The sequence below is a fragment of the Manacus vitellinus genome, unplaced genomic scaffold (assembly GCF_001715985.3).
Source record: "Manacus vitellinus isolate BGI_N305 unplaced genomic scaffold, ASM171598v3 scaffold_7_pilon, whole genome shotgun sequence".
Taxonomy (NCBI): domain Eukaryota; kingdom Metazoa; phylum Chordata; class Aves; order Passeriformes; family Pipridae; genus Manacus; species Manacus vitellinus.
In genome coordinates this window covers 14726153-14748774 of record NW_021940813.1, presented here as the reverse complement: position 1 = coordinate 14748774, position 22622 = coordinate 14726153, and the positions used below count along the sequence as shown (strand labels likewise).

General features: G+C 41.5%; 1 protein-coding gene across 5 annotated transcripts in view; it reads right to left on the bottom strand.

The window, feature by feature from the left end:
* The window catches only part of GPM6B (glycoprotein M6B), a 108570-nt gene that overhangs the window by 7645 nt on the left and 78303 nt on the right, over nucleotides 1-22622 (bottom strand). For 2 of the 5 annotated variants that reach the window (XM_008926827.4, XM_008926828.4), the window contains exons 2-4: nucleotides 17345-17464; nucleotides 6454-6640; nucleotides 2871-3027 (exon numbers count right to left, since the gene is read on the bottom strand). In XM_008926827.4, coding sequence (XP_008925075.1) covers nucleotides 2871-3027; nucleotides 6454-6640; nucleotides 17345-17464 — 464 coding nt within the window. Of the gene's footprint in view, nucleotides 1-2870; nucleotides 3028-6453; nucleotides 6641-14574; nucleotides 14734-16861; nucleotides 17009-17344; nucleotides 17465-22622 lie in introns of those variants that run through there. The other 3 variants (XM_029964797.1, XM_018084021.3, XM_018084020.2) reach the window with 2 other exon arrangements.

Genomic DNA, 22622 nt, shown 5'->3' with positions numbered 1-22622 from the left:
TAAGCAGGGATGCTGTTTGTAGGCTAAAACCAATAAAATTCTAACAAAAATCAATTTAAGGGTTTTTTTTAATTAACTATAACACACTAGAATTTCTATGCAACTTGCAAATCAAAACAACACAGTAAATTGATGTTCACAGAGCTCTCCCATACTCTCTGATTTATTGAAATCAATTTGGAATATAACATTTAAAAATACCTGTTTGCAAACATACCATGACCATTAACAGCAGATTAGAAGGATTCAATTGATATCATACACATTGCCCAGAAGCAAATTAGTTACTTCCCTTAGAGAATCATGGGTTTGTCCAGTGAAATTTGCTGGTTTGGGTTTGTTCTTTTAAAAAAAATATTCTGTGCATTTTCTTTTGTATGATTATGAGGTGGGGAAGTGATTGCTTTGGAAGTCTCCAGCTTCCCCCTCCCAATGGGCCCCTTCCCTTTTCCCTCCTCTTCTGAGTTTTATGGTGAAACAGTAGCTCTGGCACCAGTTGCTATCTCCCTCCTCCTGGAGAGACCAGGATTTGGATCCTACTTGGAAAGCGGGGGAATGCTGTTACGTCTTCTGTGTTCTCCCTTCACCATTGGCTGTAGCTGTTCTCTCTTAACTGTAGGTGGATTGGAAAGGCTTTACTTCCAGTAAATCACTGGTGCCCTCCTATCTTACTTAAAACTTGTGTGCTACAGCAAGGATGGGAAAGGCTCTCAGGGGGGAGGTTGTGTCAGTCTGACCCAGAACCACAAGACTGAACTAATGTTGCAGTGGTGGAAGTTTGCATCCTCATAGGTTTTTTTGCCAGATGCACTGAATAATCCCCCAAGTGTTAGAGCAAAAGCTGAGCAACTGGTTAGGTTTCACTCAACGAAGGTGGTGTGTAAGGAGGTGGAAGTGCTTGCAAAACCATGGCCCATAAAACCCCAGCTAGACTTTAATTTATATACAACTCAACTAAAATACCTCTTCTCCTATTAGATAGTGCCACATACCAGACCTTTATGCTTTATGTGCGAATTTACTCTCTTTGGATTTTGGGAAGGACCAAGTGGACCAGGTTAAAGGATTCCTACAGACACACTATACATAAAACATGAGTTTGCATACGGGTATGTGGAAGTGTGCACAAGAGGAAGTGCACAAAGCCTTTAACTCCTAAGAAATAGCCAGAAAAAAATACACTCATTCTCACATTTAAAGTGATAACTGTGGGAAATGGCTATTCTGTGTTACCAGAGCCAACACAAATAATTTAGGGAAGCTGGAAGTCTGTCTTCTGTAATAACCTTATGCAAGATGGGACTGCCTTTCAGGACCTCACTCGGTAATGTAACAAAGGAAGAAGTAGAGGAGTTCTTAATGAAAGAGGCAAAAGAAAACATCACTGCATGTCCAAAACCTTGTTGCCTGTACCCAGCTGCATTGACTAGTCTGTTAAATATTATATCTCCTTGCAAACCTTGTTCTAAGCCTAGAGTTTTACACAGCAGTATACAGGCACTTTTCCAGTCACTGCCAAACATTAATATGTCTTACAAGAGCTCCAAGCCATTACTGAGTTGGTAAATTCTCTCCTTCACTGTCTGGACAAATATGGGCAAACATGAAAACAATTTTCTTTCATATTTCCACGTGCCATGCTGGTATTTGTATAACCAGCTGACAATCATGTGCCTGCAACTACTCAGTTGCATAAGCAACTGTCTGCACTGATGAGATGCACACATGTGTATGTTTCTACTTTATTTTGGGTCTTTGAAAAGCACTGCTTTAGATCTAATTTTGCTCCTTGGTGAAGACCACACTTGCTAGAAAAAGAGTGAGTAAATAGCTGCTTAACTGGAAAATTATCAGGTGCCTTATTTTTATTAGCTGTTGGAAAATTCAGTAAGTACCCAACAGCACAGTGGAAAATTGCTAACTCTCGTGAAAATAAACATGCATCTCTTTTGTATTTAACCAGCTGAAAGTATATATTTTTTAAGTACAGGATATAGACTGTATATTAAAATGCAACGATCACATCAAAAGCCTCTTCTCTTTTCACCCACACTTTCCCGTGGGCGATCTGTCATACTGCTTAGCTTCCTCCAAAACTATGAGCTTTGAATTCAGATTTTCAGTAATAGCTTTGAAATCCTGTCTCAGAAACATAGTTATGGCTGTTCTTGCAGAGTGTGCCCTAGGGGACAATGTGGGTGAGAATTTGAGGTTTTATTTTTAGCTAAACTTTGCTTACAATTTTGTTCTAATACAGAAGTATACTGAAGGGAATAAGGCTTGTAACTTTAAGGCTTTAAATGTTTCAGCTTTGTGAAAAAGACTCACTATTCTTTCTGTATGCCTTTTGCCATCTGCAAATCAATACTTGACTCAAGTGCAAAGATGTTGTGAAGCTTCATTCATTCATTACTGTTCGTTTGAACGATCCAGACACTCAAGCAAAATTAACTATGGAAGTCAGAGGCATTACAGTTTGATATTTAAATAGCTCTGCAAACCACAGCCATTTAACATTCTGCCTTTAAGCATCACTAATGTTACATATTTAAAAGCACAAAATTAATTTTGGCTCACATTGAGTGTTTTAAAATTAACGGTCTCCCTCAGTTTAGTTCAGACTCGTGGGTTCACCTTTATGACCGGGGAGGCCACAGGAGCACCCCAACAGTCCACCTGCAGAATTTCAATTTGACCAAGCACTCCTGAAGTTCAAAGTGGGACCAAGACCAGGGATTGACCCTGACCACCCAAAACGAATTAAACAAAGAAGGCAGCAATACATTTTTGTTCAAAACCACAGGAGTCAAACCAAGCCCAACAGGTTTTAGCCAGTAAAGACTGCTGTTCTCAGTTCTGATGCTACTCACCATTCCACTGATGCAGCGGCCACAGGCTGTTGTTTTGAACTCTCCATGCAGCTCCTTCACAGCACTTGTTGTATAAAAACCTTCTGCCAAAAGGATTATTCCATATAAGAAGAAAAATGACGCAATGCCATAAATTACATACTGCATTAGCTGTATTCTACAATGGAAGAGAAAAAAAAAGATATAATTAGATTTCAGTCCTATAAAAACAAAGTCAGTCCTCCCAAGTCCTAATAAATTAGAGAGAACTCTTTTTCTTGAAACAAAGTTCAAGGCTCCTTAGCATTTTAAGCAAGCAGGCTGCAGGAGAGCACTGGTATGACTGCCCCACTTTCCAGGTAAGCAATACTGATGTGCATTAGTCTTGCATCCACCTGAGCATCCCCTGCTTGTGCTGCAGTCCTTATACTGACTAATATTACTCACCAGGTTAAAACTGCAGTTTCACACCTCCACTATGGAGGTTTTCTTTTTCCTGTTACTGATCCTGACACCTAACTTGGGAATGTCTGACAGGGACAATGCAGGGCTTTGAAATGGGCAAAACCTGGAGCTGAACTCCTGGCTGAACTACCAGGCTCCATGGTGATTCTTCAGGATTAGGGAAAGGAAGCAGTCCCTGAAATTCACTATTTTCACTTGTAAAATCCAGTTAATATACGTTTGCAAAAATTTCTAAATTCAGCAATATTTGTCTGATACAAAACTCAGTGAGTATGCAGTGAGCAGTGACTTCTCCTGAGGAGGAATGGTTGCTCTACAGCCTAGAAGGGTACTTCCAAGTGAGCAGGTAGTTTTAGTGCCTTGAGTCACAACAGTGTTGAGCTCCCCATAATGTAAATAATTTTTTTTAAAAATTAAAGAATTATGTAGGAAATGCTTCCATTTTATGTACTCTGGAACCACCCAGAGAAAAAAGATCTCAGGGCACGTAGTATAAGCACCTCCCTCAGATATTATTTGAGAAAGTTCTTGATTCCTTAAAAATCTACCATCTGCAATGACAGAATAGGTAAATGGAAAGAATAACTTCTAAATATTATCAATCAGATTTAGTATCTGAAGTCAATTGTTTTGAAGGACTAGAGTGCCAGATCTTCCATACAACACTTCTGGTCTCCAAAAGTGATACTTTGTTATTAGTACAACTTCCCCAGAACTTCTTAAAAGGAATTTGATTGTTGGGAGGGTAATTTTGGATGAAGCTATTCACAGAACAAAGAGGTTAATTTTATGCATCCACACTACCAGTTTTCTAAGGATAAATATGTTTTCCTCAGATTTTTTTTTCCAATTCTTGCCACTCTCCATTAAGCAGCCGCTAGCACAGATCTCCAAAGAGCATATGCATGTTTTAGCTTAAAGAAAATTAATTACCACCATTTATATAGTTAAATGTTATCCTTGTATAAAAATAGGATATTACTCATTTAAAATTTTATGTGGGAAATGATATATTTGTTTTCCAAACTGATTAAAAGTAACAGGATAAAGCTGTTGCACCTGTGCTGTAAAGCATGAAAAAATTAATTCAGGATTTAATAGAGTACAGAAGAATTAATTTCAGCATCATTAAGGGTCTAGGAGAGACTCAATGCATGTTACCAGAAATTAGTAGTAGGAAAAGTGGTTAAAAAAGTCTTTTCCAAAGGGTGTCCTACTAACGTATTTTTCATTTATTTTATGTCTCTGTAGGCTTCAATTATTTGCCCCTTTCTAACATCTCTTCTGCCTGCCGTGCCTCCTTGGCTCCACAGAACCCGAGCCCTGAGCTGCTTTGGTAGGAAATATGCATTTCCCCCGCTGCTGATGCTGACTTGACAAGAAACATTGTTCCCCAAAATGTAAAACTTGCTGCCTGTTACTGCTGCTTTTGCAACTTCTTCTGTTTTGCTCAAATGAAGACTGATACAAGCACAGGGTGTTTTATTATTCAGTTACTGAAGAACAGCTGCTTACAGTTTCTCACTAAAAGTTGTGGATAACTGCAGGGCCCTCGTGGCTCATGCACTGGAGCTGGGGACACACCGCCCAGCCACAGCCAAGGACTGAGTGTGGGCAGTGCTGGGATGGGGGACCCCAGCTGGGAGCAGTCTCAGAGCCTGTCTGAGCACAGAGGGTCTTGTGGAGGGGGAAGACCTAAAAAGGTGCTGTGGGACTGACACCAGTGATAGGAGGGCACGCAGCAAACTGGGAGGTCTATGCTTGCAAGCATATAAAGGGAGTCAGTGACAACAGAAATTAAAAAGAAAATAAGGAGAATTAAGTGTACTGTGTTGGACCCTGACACTAAAATCTTCAGATATCCTAAAAGCTGAGTCTTTGGGGCAGGTAAGCAAAGTAAAGCTGCCTTGCTCGATGCCCGTGCACCCCAACATGTGCCACACCCACAGTGCTCACCACAGGAGCCCCCTCTCACAGACATGCATGGCTGAGTGCTGAGCACAGGCCCTGATGCTGCACTCCAGACCTTCCTCTGGCCTCATGGGGAAGCCTTGGGAGCATAAAAGACCCAAATATTTCACCAGTGATTATGTCCAAAGGCTGTGTTTGCAGACCTTTCCAGTTTTTTCTCATATACCAGTCCAGCTTCTTCTGAGAGAGGATGGACAGAACCATGCTTCCCGGCTATTCCTGTCATTCCTTCCAACTTTATGTCATCAACGAACACTAAATCTACTCTCAGATTAAAATCATTACCCCTTGTTTTGTCACAACAGCCTCTGGTAAAAAGTCCCTCTCCAGCTTTCTTGTTGGTCCTTTTAGGTATTAGAAGGCTGGTACAAGGTCTCCCCAGAGCCTTCTCTTTTCCAGGCTGAGCAGCCCCAACTCTCTCAGCCTGTCTTCATAGGAGAGGTGCTCCAGCCCCCTGATCATCTTTGTGGCCTCTTCTGGACTCACTCCAACAGGTCCATGTCTTTCCTGTGCTGAGGACCCCTGAGCTGGACACAGTATTCCAGGTGGGGTCTCACCAGGGTGGAGTGGAGGAGCAGAATCACATCCCTCACCCTGTTGGTCACACTGTTTTTGATGCAGCCCAGAATACAATTGGCTTTCTGGGCTGCGAGTGCACGTTGCCAGCTCATGTCCAGGGTTTCATCCACCAGCACCCCCAAGTCCTTCTTGTCAGGCTGTTCTCAATCCCTTCATCTGTCGGCATGTAGTGGTACTGGACATTGCTCTGACCCATGTGCAGGACCTTGCACTTGGCCTTGGTGAATATCGTGAGGTCCACACAGTCCCACTTCTCAAGGCTCTCAAGGTCCCTCTGGATGGCATCCTTTGTTTCAGGTGAACAAACTGCACCACTCAGCTTGGTGTCATCTGCAAATCTGCTGAGGGTGCACTCAGTTCCACTGTTTATGATATTGATGAAGATATTAAATAGTACCGATGCCCATATAAACTGGTTTAGCAGGACACACACTTCGGTTCTTTGTATGTGAACACCAATAAACTACCAGGAGCTGCTAGGAAAACAAGCAACCGAATACTCAGGAATGGAGGCAGAAGTCTGAATCCATCACTACTCATTTAGCATGAGGGTGTTCTGATGAATAATGGAAATGGGAGGCATACTTACACTTCACTCAGCAAAGCATGGTCACTGGCAGTCGTGGAGAAGTGCTGCTCGAGGATAGACACGGTTCCCGTGAGCGCCACGTGGCCACAGCCACAAAACAACGCTACCCCCGAGAAGCAGAGAATGGTTGCCACGAGTGAAGCATATGGCACTCCTCCTAGGCACTTAATGCAACATTCAAAGCAACCTAAGCAGAAGAGAGAAAGCAAAAGAAACGTCATGAGCAAAAAGCAAATTATGAGGAAAAGAATATTTGTCCTCCACTTGGTAAAAGACACGGGGATTAAAAGGCCCAGGCATTGACATGCTAAGCAAAAAATCTATAGGTGGTACAAGACAGCATCACCCTCTAAAGCAGTGACCTACAGATCTGTTGGTATGGACTCAAAGCCCAGAAAGTGGGCTGAGTGCTCCTCTCTTAACAGAATCAAGAGGAGATCGATGAGACAGCCTATGAAATGGAAAAAGAAAAAAAATCACTGTCTAAAGTGACCCATTGCAATTCAGCTGCTCATACAGAGCTCACCACATTTCAGCATTACTAACGGCAGGAGCACCAGCTATGCTGGCAACATTCTGGGAGTCAGAGAAGCAAATACTCAAGACAATGAAGCCTTTTGGAAAAGTAAGAGAGTTTGCACTTTCATTGGAAGAGGAACATATTTAGGTCTGCAAAACTTAACTACCCTACGCTCTCCCATGACTCCCAAATTATCTTTTTGTATAAATCAATATCAGGTTGTAGGGATACAAATACTTCAACAACAGAAAAATTGAATGGGGACCAAAGAATAAAAATTTTTATTGAGGGTAGCTGTATGAAGCCATATTACAATATATTTCCATCTTTATAGGATTTACAGTGATCCCTGAATACAGTTTGCAGTAGCATAATCAACTGAAATGCATCATTTAAGCAGTATGAGTTAACAAAATACCCCCCAGAACTGCTGTTTGTATGAACACTGTAATAAGGAGGTTGCAGCTGAATTGCCAGGTTCCTTCCAACTGCGTGGCCTGAAAACCCATCTGCTTACAAAGCTGGGGAATGTAAATCGGAAACAAGCACAGCTTTTAACTGCGCTATAATGGTAATGGCAATCCATACCAATTCATTACTTCAGGGTGATGGCATTAAGCTGTCTCCATTAATGTGCATTTCATACAACTGCACAAAACACAAGCCATTAAGACAACACTTAATGGAGTGACCAGCATTGCATGTTGCAGGAAGAGCCCGCTGCTTCTATGGTAATGTGCTAAAGGGACAAAGCATTTGAAGGCAAGGAAACAGCTGGTGAACGAGTACATCACATCACACCTTCCCACCCAAAAAATTCTTTACAAAGATCAGTAAGTCTCCAGCCACCACACGAGGCAAGCTTATTTTTATCCCAATCCCTTTCCCATTAGCGAATGAGTTGCAGAGCAGGCACCTCCATGAAGCACTTCCGTGAATAATACGCATCCAATAATTGAAAGCTTTCCCATTTCATAAGTGAGAAACTCTTCTTTTAGAGAGTCACTAGCAAGTGCTATAGTCAGGTTTAAGCAGTTATCACTATCGAAATGACTTATGAAACGCCACTTCACTAACTGCAGACAAGATTTAATTGTATAGAAACAAGCCTGGGAAGCTTTTATAGTCTAGACCACAGCTGTAGTCCATTCAGTCAGAACTATCTTCATGACAAAAATACTGCCGAATGAACAAACACTGCAGCTCAGCAGTGAAGGGGTAAACAAAATCCAAATGTGTGCTATCAGAGGAAATCATCTCTGGGTCTCATTTTATCACAGAGGTCCAAAGCTGAATTCAGGTCCCAGACCTTGCAGAGCTTTGGGGAATCTGCCTGAGTGCAGCTCACAAGCCACACGCAACAGCAGTCATACACGTGAGGCTGGCTCGCCTCCGCAGCATCTGCTCCTGGGTCAGGCCCAAGCCTCCCAGAGTTAATCCAAGAAATGCTAGCACCTGGTGCAGGATTAGCCATGAAGGATTATCCAAGAGTAACCACGCTCCAACCCAGCAGACAATGCTCAACACACATGTGGCCACAGCCCAGCACTAAACAAAGTACCTTTTGGGCTGCACTCCTAAAGCAGAAGGTGACTAAATGCTAGATCATTGCTCAGTGTGGAGGAGATTGATCACCTAAATCATGCTGATCCCAAGAGTGCTATATAGAAGGATCCCATCAAAGACAGGAAATAAAAACAGCTGGAAGTGAAACCAAGGGACTGACAAGATCCAAAAGAAAAGCTGCTGGTTTCAGATAATGGGAGCAGCCTGCTTGACAAAACTAAAAACTGGTGTAGACCCAGGACTGACATTTAACACTCCCTAACTAGGTACTTGTCCTCCCAATACCCCACACTGCACAGATGGCTTTCCAGGCCACTGGCAGAACATTCGCTCTGGGGAGTTTGTTGGATCCCTTACCCAAACACATGACAGTATCTGCCACTAATCCACAGACCCTCGAACACAAGCCAACAGTGGCAGACCCCCTCTCACCTCACAGCCACTGGCAAGCTGCACAGAGCATCTTGCTGACCATACTCTTTGTCTTCCTCTAAAGTCCAGGTGAAAAGGCATCACAGTATTTGGGTGGCTGTCATTTTATCAGTGCAGGTCATGGCCAAGGGATGCCCTAAGAGGTGCCCAAAGCAACCACATTATTTTGAGCAAGACAGAGAAAACTGCCCAAATGTGGACCTCCAGGAACTACTCACCTTCACCCCAAGACTAAAGCAGGAAGCAGAGGGACTTCGGTACACCTGGAAATAGCATGCAGCCAGCTTGCAAGTGCATGAAGCATCCCAGATGAGCACATTTCCAAGAGACAGCAGCCATCCATACCTAGTCATTCTGCACCCAAATTGACAGCAGAGCTGCACAGCCTCCTGCCAGAGGGTAACTAACTTCAGGACACAACCTCATCACAGTGCTGGGGCTGCCAGACCTTCCCCCAGATCCCACTGTGAACACTCTCTACGAGCAGAATAAACCCATGCCTAGCCTAAGCAATATAAGTGATGCTATAATTTTTGTTTTAACATAAGCCTTAAACAGTACTGCCAAGAGCCACTTTCAAAACCAGCTACAATTTGAAGCTCATCAAGAACTAAGATACACTTACCAAGCTTCCCTAACAAGCATTGAAGCAAATCAGAGGAGTTCTGAAAAAAATGAAAGCTTTTCAGGAAACCTGCTTTATGATCTCTCTCTCTAACCCCAAGTCAGTGACTATCTTCATACAATACAACTGGAAACCCATGATGATGTTTGCCTAGTTCATGTTTACAAAAAAATTTGCTAACACACTGGTGACAACTGCAGGTTGAAGGCCTGTGAGCTCAAGTTGACAAAAGTTAAGTTGTATTAAAATAAGTTTTGTTCCGATTTTCTGCTAGTTTTTACTCTCCATATGGCCAAAATGCTGAACTTTTCAGCTGTATATCCACTCCCAATGTAACAGTGTAAAATGATTTAAATATGAAACTGTAGAGCACAAACACACATCACTGCATCTCCCTTTTCAATGACCATTTTGTGCAAGGCATCACTAGAACCTTTTGTGCAACTCAGCAGAATAAAAACATTTTTTGTCCTCGGGCTGGTGTGCAGCAGTTGCCATGGAGGCAGGTTAATAACAGCCCAATGATTTGCCCAGAGCTGCCTGTGATCTTGGCTACAGATTTAACACACTCTCAGAAGGAGGCCAGCTAAAACAAAGACTGAGATTATTCTCTAGGGAATGAATGCTATTAAACACACACACACACGCACAAATATTCTTGCTACAGGACAAAAATAAAGAGAAGAGAAAGAAACAGGAACCGGCTATTCTTTTAATCTCCTGGAAGCTATCAGTCACAGGAAATTGGTAAAGGATGAACCTACATATGTACATAAATCGGCAATTGGTTGCTTAATGTATGAAGAACAATTATACAATCTACCCAGCAGTGTACACGCTATTGCATATATGCAGGGGCTTAGCCATTCAAATTCCCATGCCAAATGGTGACTGTTTGGCTAAACCTTCTTTGTTACTTTAAGTACAGCTTTAAGATTTAAACTCAGAATAGCAAGGTAATAGTGAATTAATGGAAGGAGGTCTTAAAATAAAAATAAAAAAGAAGAAGAGGCAATTCTCAGACTGTAACTCATCCTACTAAGGTCAGATCTGTTGTTTGGAAATGACAAAAGACAATGGGATCAGGTAGCCTTCTAGAGTATTCCTAGGGCTTGCTCTAGAAGTTAACACATCAGTTCTTTGAAGCCCAGACTTGAAAAGCTGAGACAGACAGATGTTCACAGAGCTGTCCCTCAAAGCATAGCATGGAAAACATGATGTAAAGGAAGAGTGTCCACACCTCCTGGACAGAAAATCAGCCTCTCCCTTAATGTCCCAAACCCCTATCAGGTTGAACTCATGCCGTGATGTATCTCAGGCACTAATCATTGAGCCCATAGTCAAGGTCACTATGGAATTAAAAAACAAGGAACAAAGAAAACCTAAAAGGAGGTTTGAAAAGCTCTCAATTTCAGGTACCTAAACCTCCAGCGTCCTGTGGTTGTTTTCTGAGTTAGTTTCCACTCTCTTTTCCTTAAAAGTTTAGTTGCCCCCCCTCCCATAAATCTGTTCTGGTATTCTGAAAGATAAAGCAATGGGCACCATTTTTTCCTCATAACTTACTTCCTGTAATTGTGTAATGCATTTTTAGAAATTGTGGCATGTTAGACACCTGCCCAGTTAATACATGGTAGAAATAACACATCATGTTCCACCACAGGACCACAATCGGTTGGCTTCAGCACCACAGTCCAGGGAGCACAGGGGGAGAAATTGTTTTAACAAAAAGAAGATTGCAAGAAATCCAAGAAAAGAAAAAGCATTAGATAACATCTTAAATGCAGCCATCACATGTAAATCAGGCTTACTATTACACGTCCATGGGAATCTAGTGTTGGTAGCATTACTCCTAATTCTCAAATAAATGTAAGAGAACTCAGTACTTGACATTCACTTCCTGCTTCCCCAGTGCTGAAGATTACCCAATACCAAGTGTGAATAATACCATCAGAGTCCTAAACCACATGGATTTTTGTCAGAAAATGAACTTTATGTCAATAAAAGCAAATACCAATTTTATTGTCTGCCACCTACTTGTCTTTTTTTTTTTTTTTTAATTTCCACAGTAAATGGCTTATGTATGCTAGGATGTACATTTTCCTACCTTACAGCATGACTGACAGTTACAGGAGAAGCTGTGAGGGATGTGAGAATAAAATAATACCTCAGAAGCAAAATCAGAATTTACCTCTTTTTTCTCTGTATGAGACTAGGCCAGTACCTGGCAGTAAGATAACTTTACTTCCCACATCTGTCATGCACACCTGCAGCTAGGAGTCAGTGGCAACAATACAATAAGATAAAACACTTAATCTTACAAGGGTAAGTTTAAAGCATGTGTCAAATTTCTCTCCATGGTTTAATAAGGGCACTAAAATAAAAAGGCTCTGTGTTAAATGATCAGGAAGTCTTTGCTGAAGCTCTGTCTTTACCCATTCCTATTCATCTTAAATTTTGCTGATTTATAAAACATGACACAAAGCTAAACACACTGTTACTACTTAAAATAAATGCTCACTCACCACACTTTTGGATTAACATTAAACAGACTAAATAAATGATGAGCTCAAACAGAAAAAATCCTTTCTTCTCCTCCCTCAAACTTCTTAAAACTCTCCCACAGAAAACCTCCTTTCGAGTTCAATATTTCCTAATTTTGCCTTTTTGTACTACCCAAATTAGAAGTCATGAAATTGATTTATACTGAAAATTAACTCATGAGAGCCAGAAAACTTAACGCAAGTGCACTTTAGTCTAGCCAGATTGATACACTCCTCACTGCAATTGTATCCCCCTCTTCCGTGGTTGTTCATGAATAAATACTTCATCCTAGCCAGCACAGTACCTGTGATGGAGGAGACACAACCTTTGGAGAACACAGCCCTCAGGGCTGTCACAAAGGATCTGACCTGACATGCAGCAAGACCCCATCTGCTATCCTTCACAGTGGCTAGCACAAGGTGCTTCATTCAGGTGAAAAGCAGTGAGATCTAGGGTAGTCTGATCCATCCAGTAAATTTCATCCCAATCTCTACTATTTAAGAGCTACTTGAAGAAAAAGTAGCTCCTTTCTGGAGGTTATCAGCATTAATTGCATCTTCTCCAGATATTCTTGATACGGATACAAGATACTTGGTTTCAGAACTGTCATACAGCCAGTTCCTCACTTCTGAGAAGGTATTTATTCTCTGTTAGCAGTCAGATGCTTCCATAGTTTTGTGTAGCAGAGAACTAAAAGTCCTTGTTCACACCTCCTGTGCTGGAAACCAACACAGAGAAAGCAGGAGAACTGGTGCACACTAAGAACAAGCATCTCACAGCCTGGAAGCACCATTAGCAAACCCTTTTTCAGATCCACAGAGCACCAAGTATCTCTGTGGTATTGCACACATAATGAAAATAAGTGGCTTCTGAATATGTCACCAAAAATACAATAAGCACAGGTTTAAAATGAAGCACATTTTTGCTACCATGGTTAACAAAAAACCCCACAAACAAACAAAGAAGCCCAAACAAATCAAACAACCTTGCAGAGGTTATATATGTTCATGCACAGCAAAAGCTAAATTTTTTTCCCTTCGCTAAAGAAAGTGTGACATTCAAGTTGGAGAAAAGGTTGTTTTTACCCAGGTAAGATTTGTTTCTTCTGGATGCTGTTAAATGATGCAGAGAAGACTGTAGAAACAGACAGCAGTAATCATAACCTTTTTTTTTTTTCCAAATCTCTTCTTTCCAAACTGGCACTTCTTACATAAAAAAATTTGCATTCACACTACAGAACCAAACCCACTTCATGCAAGGACACGTGATCTGAATGTGTTTTTACAGGCCTTATCTAGTTTACCTTCTTCAAATTTAGTGAAATACACACACTCTCCATCTATATCATCCCCAGCCTCTGGCAGGCTAATAAGCTCACAGGTGTTTTGAAGTTATCTTTCTCAGACAGTGAAATCTACAAAATAGGAATCACTACATCCATACATATTTCAAGTGTCCATCCCAGGTGTTTGCTGTGTGAGAGCACAGAGTCAGACCTAGAGGGGAAGAACGTCACTGCCCCATAGGACAGTGGGACGAGAGTATTGCTCTTGTCCACCTTGACTGTTCTTAGACAAAGGTCAGGCAGAACTTTGTTTATTTCAATTCATGTCTTCTCTGTTTTATTTTTGGCCTATGAAACAGTGGAAACCACAGCAGAAGAAAAATACCTAATTTATACTTTGGAAAAGGCCTTACTTTAAACAGGTTTCCATGGGAATTCTTGAGAAGGAATATTTTTTAGCTCTAGCTACTTCTGCAGAACAAAAAGTTAAGCTGGTGATTTAAAGAGACTTCTCACATAAGGGACAGATCAAGCATTATTGATAAAAGCTTTGGCATAATTCCTCCCGGAGACTTGTTCTAGTGGTTTATTATCCAAAATGACCCTTGAGACTTCAGCACAGTCTGAGCATGTGGAAGTGCTCATTGACACGCAGAGCTCAAAGTTCAAACACATTGCACCAGCAAGGCCAGTTGCTGGTCCAAACTGTGGCTGTAACTCTCAGCTGACATATCAACAGTTCACTGCTCATGTCAACATGCCTGAACACCTTTCTTCCTTTCTGCCCTTGTCCTTGCCTCCTTCCCTTTGCTTCACCTATTTTTGTCTTTTTGGAGAAACGCTCAGTAGGATCAACATGTAAGAACTGCTGCTTCAATAGGTTGCCAGCCCAAGTGTGGTAATTTTGGACAAACTAGAGGTAGAGAGGCAAAAGAGATGAACTGATGGGCAGACTGCTAAAGATATTCAAATGTCTGAAGGTCTAAGCAAGCTCAGTGGGGGAAGCACAAGAGCACGTAAGCATTTCAGTCCCATGGGCGACTTCTGCAGTTCTGAGAAAATCTGTAAGGATGTTTTGATTTCCTTGATTCAACCTGTAACTTGGATGACAGGATTTTTAAAGCTGACTTTAATCAAAGGTGAATATCTTACCTGGAAGACTGGAGTTGAGACTCTTAGCTTCACCTTTCTGCCAGCTGTAACTCACCTCACTCTCCATCAGCCTTCAGCACTCAGCAGGAGAGCAAGACTTTTGCCACACTGGATTTCAGCCACCGCTACCGACTGCTTCCCCAGTTGACTCCTCCCTAGCTACAAAGAAGCAAACAGAAACACAACCTCTCTCTCCCTAGAGCTATGAACTAAAACTGTGCGTGTATGTATTCCAGCCTGACAAATCTAAGAATTCAAAAGGTAAATTTTCAATTTAATAGATAACTGAAGATGCAAAGATCTTCCCAGACGTTTACGCCACTGTGGGTTTACACAGGTATGGAACAAGAGGAGCAGTAAGAAACCAGAACCATAACTGCAGAAGTCCTTTGCCCTGCAACAACTTTCATGCAGATACTTCCCCAGCTGAGTCTTCACCACACGATTTCCAAAATTTAAGCTTGCTTTGGTAAGGGAGCAGGCTGTTTCAGAGAGATACTCCACATTCACATGCCCTTATGCTCTCACAAAGCAGATGAAACACCTCCCAGCTGCTGGGGAAAGCAAATTTTGGAAAAAAATAAAAAGATTCCTATAAAGCAAACAACGCCCACCCAGCCTGGAAGAGTGCCTACAGCTAAGCTCATGTTAAACAACTATTGCAAAGTTTCCCTTTCTAAAGAATAAGATGCTACTCTGCTTCCTGGGGAAAAATTGTTTTAGGCGTTTTGAAAGGCTCATTAAGCTTGCAGGTGTTCTGGGGATATCTTGGATCCAGCACTGCAGTGAATCTCCCACACTGACTCTTCTCTTGCTGCTCAAGTGCTGGACTCAAGCTGAAATTGTGGAAGGGAGATCATATTGTACATGGAGACCCTGGGAGAAGAGGTGGATGCCATGAGAACTGCCAGAGGTGCTCTCAAGAGTGTCCATCTGGACACTGACAGAGGAGGAAAGCAGAAATATCCATACTGCAAAGGCATCCCAGAAATAATGTGGCTTGTCAAAGAAAGAGAGAGGTTATCTCAGCACAGCAGCCAAGGCTCCCCAGCAGCGGGGAGCTGCAGGTCAGTACTGAAGGAAGGCATGCTATAGCAGGGACTTGTATTGAGACTGAGATGACATTTTCCCTCCAGTTTAAGGAAAAGGAGCAAAAACCAATATTTTCACAGCAGTTAATCCATCACTGGAAGGTTGGTTTTACTGAAGACCTGTTCAGAGCTGCTTCATTGCTGCCTAAAAGATTTTTAATTTCTTTAAGTGCAGCCATTTAAAGCACCTTCCCTTGAACTCACATTTCTGGGCTTTGTTGGTCTGGTTTTTTTCACTCCATCAACTTGAACCCATTCATCTTCAACTCCTCCATGACAGCCACCACATTTACCTGCATGTTAGTTCAGAAAGATTCCCAAGGCAGACTGAATAGGGTTCAGTTGCCTAAACAAGGGTTTCTAGCATCATTTTAGGTGCCAGACTCCCAGCTGCTGGAACAGAAGGCTGTGCATCTACATGTCCTGCCTCATCTGTGCCAGCACATAAGGACATGTCTCATCACTGGGGACAGCTGAAGGGGCACAAGACTCTAATAACCAGGCATCCAGCCTGCTCCTTCCATGTCTTCCACAGCCCAAGAAGGCAGCATTCATAATCTATTGTTCCTTCCTGAAACATTTCTTCCATGTTTAAAATATCCCATGTGCACTGATCTGAAGTGTGGGAAGATCTTCTGGCAGCCCCAAGTCTTGTCACCCAGGTAATTTTTCATAAAATATGGTCCAAATGAATATTGATATTGAAGATGGAGATCATACTCGGCAACTTAGGTATTTTTTGGGGGGAGAAGTCATTTGAAATACATAAACATTTGAATCCTAAAGAATAAAAGTGTGAAAATATAATGGAAAGGGGAAGGATGAGGCAGCAAGCTTTGGTGAATATTTCCCTGCAATTGCTATTAAAGTCTCTGATGCGGGGGCAGGCATCTCCAGCAAACAAGCTGTCAAGCAAGCTTCAGTCAATCAGCTCCATAAAGGGAAGAGGATTGCTGGATAGAGCTAGCTGCAAATGCTATCTCTGAGCATACATATCCCTCACCGTGCTAACACTCAGTCAGACTGGAATTTTCCAATGCAATCAATCACAGGCTTGATTTTAGGTGCCTTTCTGAGATGCTTCAAAACTAAATTTCCCCCCAGACTCTTAAAATCAAGCTTCAGGAAAACAAAATAGGATCCTTTTGAGGTCTCAAGCCAGATATCAAAAGGACAGGCAAGTGGAATCACCAAACCTTTTTTTAAAGCCTCAGCTGAAATCCTTCTTTAAACTGACATAGGCACTTAGTGCTTCCAGCAAGGGGAAAATGCAAACAAAACCATGGAATATTGTCTAGGAAGCATATTGTAGGAGACTACTAAGTCAGATGTGCTTTAGTGTAATTTCTGCCTTGGTGGCTGATGAGTCTGATAGATTCATCAGTATAAACCCCCTACTATGACATCTCACCTGTAAACAGTTTTGAAGCAATCGGGCAGCACAATTAAAAGGAAGCTGTCCCTCACCATACATTATTGGCTTTCAAGCATTAACAATGAAATTTATATTTAGTCAAGTATTCATACAAAAGAAGTAGAGTCCTTACAGCCTTAACAAACAAAATAAGAAAAATAGAAGAATGTTTATCTTAAATTGTTAGGACTAGTGCAAAGCATTAAGTTTATGCTACTACCATTTCTGAACTCTTCATTTCCCTTTTACCCAGCCCTTTATTTACCTTGAATCCCCAAAGGACTAATATTGCCTCTCAATGCTGGCACATGATGGTACCGGTGTGGCCTTGAACTCCTGTACATCCAGTGGTACCTGCCAATTTCCATTTCTGGTCTGGTGATCACTGCCAATTTTAGGTGGTAAAAAGTCAGTGTCACCAGCAAGCTTTAGTTCAGTACTTTCAGTCATTTAACTTTAAAAACAAGAGCCCAGAAAAATATGCTATAGTTTCAGAACTGAAAGAACATAACCTTATAGACCAAGAGAGGGATTAGGAGGGACAATCAACAGGGAAATGCTCACAGACGTGTTAAGAAAGGTTGAATAGCTAAAACTCCTCCTAGGCTTTGAGTTAAAAACACATAAGGAAGGACTCTGTTCCTTACCCCCACCCACTCTCAGATCTCCCTCTCTTTGTCCATGGCAAAAAGCTCTGCTCCACAAGTAAAGGAAGGAGGAGTCACAGAAAACCACTTTACCTGTTTTTTCTAAAAATACTATAATTCTGTCAAAGAAAAAGCTTATTGCTTTCTGTAAAGTTAGGGAAAACACAAAGGTTTGCTCCACTACTTTCTTAAAAAAAATAAAACTCTGTGAGCTTTATTTCACTTAGGTTCTGCTTACATCCAAAAATCTGGACCAAGCGTTTTAAAACAGACTTGTTCCAGGTCTATGATGAAGAAAAGCAGTCATGCTTCTCCTTATCTTTTCAGAGGACACATGAAGCTCAGCAACAAGATCCCACATATAGTAGCACACCTCACCTCACCTCACACACTCATTGCACACTCATTGGCACAGGGTTTCTGAGCCCCCCAAAAGAGGCCACTGGTAAAACATCAAACCACTTTTGAACCTACACTGGCACCACTATGGTCTTGTCAAAGCTGTCAGGGTGACACTGACAGATGTATATTTAAAATGTCCCAGAGCCCCCCTCCATAGTGGCTAACTGAGAAAGCAACCATCATTTTTGGCCAAATTAAATCCAATTCAGTAGCGTTTGGGCACGTGGAGGAAGCGAAGGTTATGGTGATGAAAATCCCATCTACTCTAGACTAGATTAGAGATGAATTTCAAGGGGAGCGGGAGTAGAAAACCCATGAATTTCTAGCCTGTGAGGGGCTTGGAAAGTCTTGTACTTGGTCCCTCTCTCATGTGGTTTTGATGCTCGTGCAATGAGGAGTTTGGCACAGCTACATTTGCATACGTCAAGAAGAGAAAAAATCTTGGCCTTGAATCTTAATGTTGGATCTAGAGATTTGAAACAAGAATTTGTTTGTCTCCTTTATCAGGATATGAACACCCAATAGTAACACAGTCTTTCGGGTTTTGGATGTAAACTTAGTATCAAAGGCTCTGTAAAGGATACTCTGCGGCTTGGTAATTCTCCCCTCTCTGCATCTGACACACAAACCAGCAAGCAGGTATCAGCTAGTAAATCTTCCATAAGAGACATTATTCTGTCTTTTATGGCTTACCCTTTCTTTTAGGAAGGACAAATTCCACATCTTATGAGCATAACAAAACTCAAAATATGTTGGAAGTATTGCTCCAAAATGACAGCGCACACTCAGGATGATATAATCTCCTTCTGCTTACAGAGGAACAATCCTGCTTGTGAGATCACAAGGAATGCCATAATAATTGAATAGGATACAAAATGAAAAACAACAGAATTCTTTGCTCGTACTGCATACCTCCTCTCCTCTGCCTCCCAAATGTCTGCTCCCTGCTTTTTTGAAGCTACTTACTGGAAATTGGTAACAAATTCAGATTAAAAATAAAATAAAATTAAAAAAAACAGCTGCAAAGACTTACAGGAAGAAAAGATTTCTTCATTTGCACTGCAGCAGTATCTCAACCAAACCCTTGGCAGCAAGAGTATTTTATCCTACCACGCTTGAACCCACAGTTGGAAATTTCTCCTGCAGTAGCTACAAAAAGCACTTGCTCAGAGCAGCAGAGCAGGCAGCTGCCTTTCTCCCTTAGCCTGGGGGGAGCACTGGTGAAGTCACCTGTCTGCTGCGGTATAAACATCAAACCCTGAAACATAGAGACAGCATGCAAAATTTGTAGCATCATTTCTGTAAATGCAAATATTCTGTGGAGTTGGGTTTTTTAATTAGCAATTTCTGGTTTTTCAGTAACAGGGCTCCTTTCATTAGGAGGCAGTTCAAATTCCATAGGGAATCTCATTTTTTCCACTGCTCTGCAAAGAGCCACTTAGCAATGGCTGTTTGGTAGCCTTACTGCATGCCTGGCACGACCTCTGAAGCTGAAGAATATCTCTTGGTGACTTTGCTGGGACCCACTCAGTCCCACTCATGTAAAACCACCAGCAGGTCAAAAGCCCCACAGGCTTCAGTGGCATAACAACTACTGCACACAGTCAGCATCAGCTGGAATTTAACTCCGCACCCTGAATAGTTAGAAAAGGAAGCAGGTTTAAATGGCTTCTTTTGCTTTATGAGGAACTAACTGCACTAATTGCGTTCCCTGGTTAGGCTACAGCACCCTCCATACACAGCCAAGCTCCTGTGGCCATAGGCCTCCTGTCAGATCCAGGCTGTATCAATCCTGCACAGATACAGCAGCCACAGAACTGACATTTCCATGTCACACCACAAAGGCACACGGATGGCAGCTGTGGTGCTCAATATTCATTGGGATGAATCATCTTGCACGCCTGTAATAAAATTCCCAGTGCCCAACATCCTCATGCTTGCTCATATGGGTTTAGAGGAAACAAACAGTTTTGACATTCGTCTGTCTCAGCTGAAGAAGCAGTGCATGGGAGCAAGGAGACGGCTGTCGTTTGGTTGTTTATGGTCTGGTGATGGATACTGCATTAGGAGCAAGGCTGGCCAGAAAATGGGAAAGCATCAGAGTGACTGAAGGGGGTTCCTCTACCCCTCTTTACTCCCCTCTTTAGTCCCTTTGCTCCTGCTGCAGAATCCATTGTGCACGTACAGTGCCATCTGGGTTTCCCCCACCCCCGTTACCATATCCCATGGCACATATGTCTAGGTTTTCTGCTTTCATGAGGTCATTCAGACCAGTATGAGTACATTCTCCGAGTGTTTTTTCAACCCCCTCCTATTTAGAAACCAAATCCTATTCATTAAAACCTAAATCACTAAGCCTACCAAATTATTATCCCCAGAATATCGCGTGTCCCAGATTCTCCCTGGGCTGGACCTCTCTTCCTACAGTTGTATTCTTCAGAGACTTATCCTTAGAGCAGTTATTGTTTTCAGTGGATCTGAAACACCAATAAACTGCTTAAAAGGGGGAAAAATATACATCATACTAAGAATCTTTGAATGGCTTGACAGCTCTGATATCACTGTGTAAGCCTAACATTAAGGGGATATGTTTGAAATTTTGGTTAGTGATCATAACATATATATACATATAAAAGACTTTTTTTTCAATTTGCTGTAATGAAAAATACCTTTATCTGTGATGCATCAAAATGCCATAAGCTCACTGTGTAAAATAACCTCACTAAAAGTGAAATAAACTGCACAACTTCATTCCTTTCTCATGTTCCACTTTACAGCTTCATTTAAACACAACTGTACAGATGTGAGAAATAGTGTAAGAGAAGTATTTTCTTTCTATTTTTGATTAGCATATACTTGTCTATTTAGAGCTTAAAAGAGGAAACATTGCTTCATATACCATGAAAATAATAAAGCTCACAGCCATTACTGAGCATGAGGTCTCCTTTCATCGAGAGCACATTAGGAGGGAAGAGCCAATTAAAAGGAACCTTTGGTACAGCTGCTCAAACTGGTCTTCATTATTCCTCAGCACAGCATAGACAATTTGAACATCATATGTATTTATATAAGGAAATACACCCTAGTATAATGACTTTCTTCCATCCCATGTGTAATTGGTGAATTCACCATGGTCATCCACAGTTGGGGGTTATTTTATCTTATTTTTTTTCTTTTTTTTTTGAATTTTGCAACTTTGTAATATTTCTCATAGTTAAATGAAGAGGGAAACTTCTTGTCTCTGTTAATGTGTATCAGGATCTATATCCTTCACTGTTGATGCAAAACGGCATTTCGTTTTTCTTATTTATTCTACCTCAGTAAATCTGCCTGCCCAGTCCTCACGTTTTGATTTAATTTAATGCCTGCAAGATAAATCCTGTCATTTGTAATAATTTGTAAACCTTCATCTTTAAAATGAATCCAATCTGTCCTGCAGCCTGCAAAGTATCTGTTAAACATTTTGCTTCAGCTTTCATGGTGTTCTCCTCTGATAAGGGCTGCTGATACACAGCATAAAGCTGACTTATTTCTTATCTCCATCAACATGGGGGTTGTTCCATTTCCAATTAAAAAAACTGGGGCAGCAGCCGCTCATCTGGGTGCAGAGAAACAAATGTCAGATAAACACTGAATCCATCAGCTGGGTAGTATTCAGCAGCCTGAATCAGGCAAGGGATTCATGAAAATAATTATTAAAATACAGAACTAGAACTCATATACAATTTAGTAAACTTTAAAAATCTAAATAAGACCAATCATTTTAATTTATCAATCAGCAATTATTCATAAATTACATTAGCTGGTTTGAATTGGCTCAACTACACTGCAATCCAAAACAGCAAGCCATTCATATTTGCTACAGAGATGGGAAACACAAACCAGTACCTATGTGACACCACTGCTCAGATATGACTGTATTAAGCGCTCAAACTCAAAACAGACCTTGCTGCACACCCCAAGAGCTCTGGCAGCATTGCTCTCCGGTGTTCTCCCAAGCATGGGGAACCCTGTATGCAGACAGCATGTAGTCCCAGCCCAACTTCCTCCAAGTATTTATTCCACAAAATTGCAGTACATCATTGAGAAGGTCCTTGCACTAAAACCAAAACCTGGAAACCTGCAGTTTAAAATTCTGTTCAAGAGAAAAAAACCCCTCTTAGCTTAAAAGTAAAATTTGCTATTAGTTAAATGCAGATACTTTCCCCAGAACTTAGCAGGGTAAAGCATAATGAGTGTGAACTTGAATACTCAAAGCAGAATGCTCAGCATCTTCCCTTGCTCAGTCTTAGCAATAGCAGTATCTCCCAAACACCTTCAGATGTTGATTCACCTTCTTAGGCTTAGCAATTTGTTTCTGGAAGGAAGAGTTAAAAGACTGTGACAGCACTTCAGTCTGTGGCAGCTGCCTTGCAATCACTGGATCTAGGGCATTTCAAAAAGGATGGCCATTATACTAAATCCCGGTGGGATCCTGGAGTAAGATGCAAATGT